At 43.4% G+C, this 9,239-nt stretch overlaps 1 protein-coding gene across 1 annotated transcript; it reads left to right on the top strand.

The window, feature by feature from the left end:
* The first annotated feature begins 8,212 nt into the window (after positions 1-8,212).
* On the top strand, positions 8,213-8,620 carry LOC143578270 (uncharacterized). The gene has a single exon (XM_077061903.1). The coding sequence runs from the start codon at positions 8,213-8,215 to the stop codon at positions 8,618-8,620; it is 408 nt and encodes a 135-aa protein (XP_076918018.1).
* Positions 8,621-9,239: the final 619 nt, after the last annotated feature.

Here is a 9,239-nt window from a genome sequence, read left to right as displayed (position 1 = left end):
TGCGTGAAGAACAAGAATTCTAAGCGCATCGCGGGAAGAACATACATTCTTAGCGCATTGCGGGAAGAACATGCATTCTTAGCGCGCTGCGAGAAGAGTTCTCTTCACGCATCGCAGGAACAAGATGTCTTCACGCAGGCTTCCTATGTAAGGAGTCTGGCGCGTGGAGCTGCAGACATCCTTAGGCGGGAAGAACCAAAGGACAAGCAAAGAGTTAGAAGAAAAAGAGGAAACAAGGCTTAAGGGCGGGACGGCGACAAGAGGGAAAAGAAGGCGGAAAGAGAGAAGGAAGGGGGAGGGGACGGCGGAAAGAAAGAGAGAGAAAAAGGCGGGAAGGAAAATATATATTATTATTAAAAGTAAAATATAAGTATAAATAAATATTAAATCATAAAAGAAAGAGATCGGATAAGGGAAACGGGTACCTGGGTCGGGTCGGATCAGGGCAGATGTCACAGTCTCCCCTACTTTAAGAAATTTCGTCCCGAAATTTATCTCGAAGTAGGTTGCGCAGAGAACAGGTGCGGGTACTTGATCTTCATTTGATCTTCCCTTTCCCATGTAAACTCGGCTCCGCGCTTGGACTCCCAACGAACTTTCACGATAGGGATACGACTGCGCTTGGTTTGCTTAACCTCGCGATCCATAAACTCAACAGGCTTCTCAACGAAATGCATAGATTCATCAATTTGAACTTCATCAAGTGGAATGTGTAGGTTCTCGTCAGCTAAACACTTCTTGAGATTGGATACATGGAACGTTGGATGCACATTACTGAGCGCGGGCGGCAGGTCAAGTCTGTAGGCAACTTTTCCCACACGCGCGAGAATCTTGAATGGACCAACATAACGAGGAGCAAGCTTACCCTTCTTCCCAAAGCGGACAACACCTTTCCAAGGCGACACCTTGAGGAGAACAAGATCACCAACTTGAAATTCGAGAGGCTTTCGCCTACGATCTGCGTAACTCTTCTGTCGGCTTCGGGCAGTCAGCAGATGATCACGGATCTTGGCGATTTTATCGGTTGTCTCTTGAACAAGTTCGGGTCCTGTGATTTGAGTTTCACCCACTTCGCTCCAACAGATCGGGGAGCGGCACTTACGACCGTAAAGTGCTTCAAATGGGGCCATACCAATACTGGAATGATAGCTGTTATTATAAGAGAACTCGATCAAAGGCAGGTGCGAATCCCAATTACCTCCAAAATCAAGAACACAAGATCGGAGCATATCCTCAAGAGTTTGAATAGTTCGCTCAGACTGACCGTCAGTCTGAGGATGATATGCCGTACTCATGTCCAAGCGAGTTCCTAGCGCAGATTGGAGAGATTTCCAAAAGCGAGATATAAAACGGCCATCGCGATCGGATATGATGCTCAAAGGAGTACCATGGCGGCAGACAATATCCTTGACATAAAGCTGCGCGAGTTGCTCAACACGGTAGTTTTCACGAATGGGCAGGAAGTGAGCAGACTTAGTCAATCGATCCACTATTACCCAAATGCTATCATGTTTGCTTGCTGTCAAAGGTAACTTGGTAATAAAGTCCATCGCTACACATTCCCATTTCCACGTAGGAATTTCTGGTTGTTCGAGCAAACCAGATGGGCGTTGGTGTTCAGCTTTCACTTTAGAACAAGTCAGACATTTAGCTACGAACACAGCAATATCCTTTTTCATACCGGGCCACCAATAAGTAATGCGCAAATCCTTGTACATCTTATCAGCGCCGGGATGAATAGAATACCGAGATTTGTGCGCTTCACACAGGATATCAGCGCGAAGATTCTCATCAAAGGGAATCCAGATGCGATTAAGATAGCAGAGAATTCCACTCAGATTAGGGACAAAGAGTGCTTCCGCGCCACACGCTAACTCGGCGCGAAGATTACCATTACTGATGGATGCGCGCTGCGCGTCACGAATACGCGATTCAAGGTTGCTTTGAATCGGCGCGAAGTGAAGATGCGTGCGCGGCAAAATACAGTTAAGCTGGCAGGGTTTTCGGCTGAGCGCATCGGCTACCACATTAGCCTTACCAGGATGATACCGGATCTCACAATCGTAATCGCTGATGAGTTCGTTCCATCGGCGTTGTCTCATGTTAAGTTCCTTTTGATCAAAGATATGCTGAAGGCTTTTATGGTCAGTGTAGAGGATACACTTAGTACCATAAAGGTAGTGTCTCCAGATCTTCAAGGCAAAAACAACTGCACCAAGTTCGAGGTCGTGAGTTGTATAATTCTTCTCGTGAACCTTAAGTTGCCTTGATGCGTAAGCGATAACCTTGCCTCGTTGCATAAGAACACAACCGAGACCTTGGTTGGATGCATCGCAATACACGACAAAATCATCATTACCCTCAGGTAGTGCAAGAACAGGAGCTTCACACAACAAACGCTTGAGCGTTAGAAAGGCTTCTTCTTGCTTCGAGCCCCAAATATACGGTTTACCTTTGTGCGTCAGAGCTGTTAAAGGCAAAGCGATCTTCGAGAAGTTCGAAATGAAGCGCCGGTAATAACCAGCTAAGCCCAGAAAGGAACGGATCTCAGAAGGAGAGGATGGCGTAATCCAGTTCTTGATTGCTTCAATTTTGGATGGGTCAACATGAATACCCATCTTGTTAACAACATGGCCAAGAAACTGTACTTCACCCGACCAAAATTCACACTTGGAAAGCTTAGCATAGAGCTGCTCGGTTCGGAGCTTTTGCAACACCAACCGAAGATGTTGCTCGTGCTCGGCCTTGGTCTTAGAATACACCAGAACATCATCGATAAACACGATCACGAATTTATCCAAGAAAGGCCTACACACCCGATTCATAAGATCCATGAAAACGGCGGGTGTGTTGGTTAGACCGAAGGACATGACCAAGAATTCAAAATGGCCATAACGAGTTCGAAAAGCAGTTTTCGGAACATCTTCATCGCGGATGCGCAACTGATGATAGCCAGAGCGGAGATCAATCTTCGAGAAACAAGAGGCACCTTGGAGTTGATCAAAGAGGTCGTCAATACGCGGTAAGGGATACCGGTTTTTAATGGTGAGTTTGTTCAACTCGCGGTAATCAATACACATGCGTAACGATCCATCTTTCTTTTTAACGAACAACACCGGAGCACCCCAGGGCGAAGAGCTAGGGCGAATGAATCCTTTAGCAGTCAACTCTTGAAGTTGGCTTGCCAATTCTTGCATCTCAGCGGGTGCAAGACGATAAGGAGATTTAGCCACGGGGGAAGCGCCAGGGACAAGATCAATACGAAACTCGACTTCACGAGCGGGAGGGATACCAGGAAGATCATCAGGAAAAACTTCAGGGAAATCACGCACAACAGGGATATCGCGAAGCTTCCTTTCTTCAGCAGGATTAACCACATGGGCTAGAAATGCAATACACTTCTTCCGCAAGAGTCTTTGGGCTTCGGCGCAAGACATAAGTTTAAGACCACTGGAGGGTTTTTCGCCGTAGATGTGAAGGTCACCATTTTCTCGAGGAATGCGAATCAACTTCTTGGCGCAATTAACTTCGGCGCGATTCTTCGAGAGCCAGTCCATACCAATAATAACATCAAAGCTTCCAAGAGGCATAGGGATGAGGTCGATCAGAAAATCGTTTTCGTTAAGATTAAGCGTACAATCTTTAATCACCGAGTTAATTAAAACAGTTTCACCGTTAGCCAATTCAACTGAAAAATCTTCTTTTAAATCGTTGCGCGGTCGCGCAAGCTTCTGCTCGAAGGCGCGAGAGATAAAGCTTCGATCGGCGCCAGTATCAAAAAGTACAGAAGCATAAAATCCGTTAAGTAAAAATGTACCATTAACTACGTCATTATTCGCTTGCGCTTGGTGCGCGGTTATGTTAAAAGCTCGTCCACGCGTCACTTGGTTCGAAATCTGGTTCACCGGATTCGCTTGTGTGATTTGCACTTGCAGTCTCGGGCACGCGTTCCGGAAATGACTGGGATCACCGCAGTTAAAGCACGATCTGGGTCGTGGGTTTTGGTAGGTTGGTTGTGGGTTCTGCGGGTAGACTGGTGGTGTTGGCGCAATCGGATTGGCGAGAAGGACTCTACAGTTCTCAGCAGTGTGACCAGTACGGCCACATCGGTTACAAAGTCGACACGGGGTTTGGGTTGGGTGGTGAAATCTACAGGTTGGGCAAAAGGGATGGTTTCCTGTGTAAGGTTTCTTAGGAGGCGGGGCAGGGAGTGCTGGATTGGTTAGGGCATAGTTGTGAACTACAGGGGGAGTTGGGTAGGCTGACAGAGGGTTAGGCGCGTAAACTGGGGGTTGGTATGCGGGTTGCTGGACAATGGGCGGGTTGGTAAGCGCATAGGCCTTGCGCCTGCGCTTGAGGTTGTTACGGTTTGAGGGTTCAGGTTTGGTTTCTGCGGGTTCAGGGGCAGTTTTGGTGGGTTTGGTCTTCTCAGATCCCCGCAGGAACAGGGTTCCTGCTCTGACATGGTTGTCGCTGAGCACAGCGGCCAACTCAATGGCGTCAGAGAGGGTAACTGGGTTTCTGGCCCATACAGAATCTTGAATTTCCATGGGGAGACCCCCAAGGAATTTCTCGATTGCTCGGCGTGAAGGGGTAACAAGGTGAGGGACCAGTAAGCTTAGCTCGTGGAAGCGCGTCGCGTACTCGCGCGCTTCACCGCTGTATTGCTTCAAGTTCCAGAATTCTTCCTCCAGGCGCTTAATTTCGTTGGGAGGGCAGAATTCTCGCGTAAGAATTTCCTTGAATTCCTCCCATGTCATGCTAGAAGCAGCTTCTGCGCCACGCGCATGGGCTACTCCATTCCACCATGTAAGCGCTCTGGATTCCAGGACACTGGAAGCATATAGGGTTCGTCTTTCTGAGGGGCATTGGGTGTGAAGGAAAGTGTTTTCTATCTTCTCGAGCCACTGGAGCATCACGGTGGCTCCTTCGAGACCTGTGAACTTTGGAGGGTTACCCGCGTTGAAGGATTTAATGTTATAACTGGAGGTATTGGTATTGTTTTGGCTCAAGGCTTGGGCTATTGCGGCGGCCATTTCCTGGGAACGTTGCTGTCTACGCATGCGCGAGGCTTCTCTTCTCTGAAATCGGCGAGATAGCGGAGGCATTCTATAAAAATTTTAATTTTAGTTAATATCTTAGTTTTAGCACAAAGTTTAACCTCGAAAAGCTTGGTTTCACGGAGTTAGATACTATCAAAAGTTAAAGTAAAATAAATGACCCTAAATGCAGACTTAATAAAGGTATCAAATTCGAATCAGAAATCGACAATTCATGTATCACCATGACTTTCCGAATTCCCAATTTAAAATATACGAGTAAACGAGTATTGGAGATTGACGATTCATGTATCACCATGACTTTCCAATCTTCAATATAAAATATACAAGAAAATGAGTATTGGAGGTTGACAATTCATGTATCACCATGACTTTTCAAGTCTCCAACCTCAGAACATAATCGTAAATGGAAATTGAAAATCAACTATTCATGTATCACCATGACTTTTCGGATTTTCAATCCCAACAAACGAATATGTAAGTAAAATCAATAAAAATCGAAATTCACAAAAATCGAAATATCGCGGAATAAAACATAAAATCATATACTGCGCAAGTGCGAGCATATTCATAAATAACGAGTAATTAACAATAAGCGCGCAAACATGAGATTTCTCTCATGCGCGAGAAGGGACTCTTAGGTATTCTAGGCCGTTACGTCTAACCACCTATCCTAAAGTCAACGAGCTCTGATACCAATCTGTAACACCCCGACCAAAGGCGGATTATACATCGGGGCGCCACATATTGTTTCATTACTCGTGACACTATTGGTGTCAATATTTATTAATACACATTTTATCGCGCACGCGCAGCGGGGAAAATAAAGAACATAAATCAAACATAAATCAATATATTATAAATTATAACATTCAAACAACATTAACTTGTCTTGATACATTTTAATTCTAGGTCCAAAAGTAAAAACGTCCTACGTGTCCACAAGCTCCAAAACAGCTACTGCAAACCTGAACATGTGTTAAAATAAACGTCAAACACTTGCGTGTTGGTGAGAAATCAAGTTTAATACAATACATAACAATAAATCTGCGCGCAACATGTGTATGTCTGGTTTTCAACAAGGGTGTAATCTGATCGGGACCAACTCTAAGAGACAAGACTGCCAGTGCTCACAATTGAGCTCACAAACAAGACTAACTGTGCATGTGTATACAAAAGAGAAAATCATAAACGATAGTTCTCCCGTGTTCATCTAATGGTACCATGAAAACTGCGGAATAGACCGTCAATACGGTTAATGATCCACACATACAAATAAACAGCCAAGTCTACGTCCTCAACACATGGGATACTGCGCGACTAAAGTTCATAAACAGTTTAAGACTCAAGTTTTGTATGAACACATGAACATCCCAAAGCATTTAAAATAAAAAGGGATTAGATACGAGATAACTCACTTGATAAACGATGCGGTGTAAGATAAAGCAAGAACCAACTTTAAACAAGCACAAGTTAACCTATAAATAAGATTGTTGTTTTAATGATCTGTTTTAAGTCTAGATAATAAGTTAGCATAATTAATAAGTAAATTATTATATAATATATATATATTACCGGAAAAGCAGGGAAGAACAGGGAGGAAGACGGAGGCAAGAGAGGAGACGGCAGGAGGACAACGGCAGAGAGCAAAAAGGGAGGAAGAGATAATAAGAGAGATTAAGTGTTTGTGTGTGATGTGTTATGAAAATATTATTATTATTTATAGGAAAACCCTAGGAGACATAAACCCTAGAAAAAGGGGAAAAGATTTCAAAAAGTAAAAGAAAAGATATCAACGGTAAAAAGTTCTGAAAAGTAAAGATATCAAAAGATATGGCAGCTGCAGAGGGCAAGATAAAGCTGACAGCGAACAGTAAAAAGGCATGGGCAGGTCAGATAAAGGTACCGGTCAAGCATGGCAAAAGCAGATCTCAAAAGATAATGTCAGTCACTTTATCTGCCAACCAATGGGGTTGGTGCGCATGCTGCGCCGAAAGTAACTATTCAGACATAAAGCAGATTAGGTCAACAACACAAAAGATAAGACAACACAAAAGCAAACGGCTAGATTAAACAGAAGAAAAACTCAAAGGGTTAAGCGCGGGAAGGCTGAGTGCGCGAGCGCGAAGGCTGGCACAACAATCCTTAGCGCACTGCGGGAAGAATCACAAATCCTTCGCGTGCTGCGTGAAGAACAAGAATTCTAAGCGCATCGCGGGAAGAACATACATTCTTAGCGCATTGCGGGAAGAACATGCATTCTTAGCGCGCTGCGAGAAGAGTTCTCTTCACGCATCGCAGGAACAAGATGTCTTCACGCAGGCTTCCTATGTAAGGAGTCTGGCGCGTGGAGCTGCAGACATCCTTAGGCGGGAAGAACCAAAGGACAAGCAAAGAGTTAGAAGAAAAAGAGGAAACAAGGCTTAAGGGCGGGACGGCGACAAGAGGGAAAAGAAGGCGGAAAGAGAGAAGGAAGGGGGAGGGGACGGCGGAAAGAAAGAGAGAGAAAAAGGCGGGAAGGAAAATATATATTATTATTAAAAGTAAAATATAAGTATAAATAAATATTAAATCATAAAAGAAAGAGATCGGATAAGGGAAACGGGTACCTGGGTCGGGTCGGATCAGGGCAGATGTCACACTCCCCCACACCAAAAGAAATATAAATCAAAACAATATGATTTTTTTTTCCATTATGTTTGTGTGCATGAGATTAATGACACCTGAGAATATTATCAAACTTGTTGATCAAATCATATATTGTTTTATATTTTTCAGCCGATTTTCTTCTGAGGTTGAAATAAAGATGACCGTGCATGTCAATGATCCTTCAGTAATTCAAATGACCGTTAAAAGAAATTAATTCGAACTTAGCCATTCCATTCTCCCTTTTTGATTGGTAAATAGTGTGAACGTAGGATACACATGTTTTTTTTAGCCATTATTACTATTCTATAAAAATGCTTAAGAATTCATTATTTTGCATAAGGGGACATTACATTGAAGGCACAATATTTTTTTGGTATTCTTTTTAATCGTTATTTTTGACAAAACAAAGTCAACACGTTTATTTGAAACAATTAAATGCTCAAAATTGTAGTATAAATAGCTCAACCATCACATACTCAAGCCATAACATCTCAACACTCAACATGGTTTCTCAATCTAGAGTTCTATTTCTTATATGTTGCTTGGTGTCTTTACTTTCACTCGGGCTAGCCCGAAGATCACCAATTTCTCTTAGACCATCAAAGGGGATTGTCGAGTGTTGGGAGGCATCTTTTGATCTATCAAAGTGCACTGAGGAACTTAATAGAGCATTGCGAGGTGAACCAATTGAGTTAACAACGTGGCCAGATTGTTGCAAAGCCGCTAAAAGCACAAGTGAAGGATGTTGGCCGAAAGTCTTTCCTTTGGATCCACTTGTCCCTCAACTTCTTAAAACGTACTGTCCTCTCTTCGCGTTACCACCTCCTCCACCGACGACAACAAATGCTGAGGGATCATTCATGGTGTCTAATCTTGGTGCTACACCAACGCTCGATGTTGATGGACCATAGACCGCACCATGATGGTTGTCGATGAACCATTCATGATACACCAAGTGATGAAGGAGCAAATGAAAAACCAATTATTAGGTCTTGTTTACGAAAATAAATATTTTGTTTGCTATTATGTTGTTGGAAATCCATTTTGATTTACCTATATACGGTTTAAATAGTAACTTCAATATTAATGAAATTTCCATTTGTTAAATTAAATTCAAATGATGTTATGTTTTTGGTGGGGTAAGGGTCGACGGAGTGATGCGGGGGGAGGGGGGGGGGGCACATCGCCCTGACCCGAGCCCCTGATACTAAAAAGAACCAAGTGGACTCGGTTTCACTTTGCCGCACCCTATCCCAATCTCCTACTTTCCCAACTATGACCATTTAAAAAACAATTAATTAAATACTTCATCTATATTAAATGAACCAAATTACTCATTCTTCACACGAAAAACGTCTACTCTATCTCAACCCATATTCTTAAAGGTAAGTCTTTTTAAAATCTGGGTGTTTTGCTCGAATTCCAACAATGACGATCGAACGACCGGCAAATTCTTGGTTTAGTTGGACAAGAGGCACCTCTTCAACCTAAAGAAAAAAGAGGTTTTGTAGACAGAGATCATGAAGCCGA

This window comes from Bidens hawaiensis, unplaced genomic scaffold (genome assembly GCF_021521415.1).
Source record: "Bidens hawaiensis isolate Kalapana, Puna unplaced genomic scaffold, B.hawaiensis_p1.1 tig00029107_1, whole genome shotgun sequence".
Classification (NCBI taxonomy): Eukaryota; Viridiplantae; Streptophyta; class Magnoliopsida; order Asterales; family Asteraceae; genus Bidens; species Bidens hawaiensis.
This window is presented reverse-complemented; position numbering and strand designations above follow the sequence as displayed.

Excerpts from the sequence above, each read along its gene's own strand:
- LOC143578270 (XM_077061903.1), top strand. The coding sequence starts at position 8,213 with ATGGTTTCTCAATCTAGAGTTCTATTTCTTATATGTTGCTTGGTGTCT.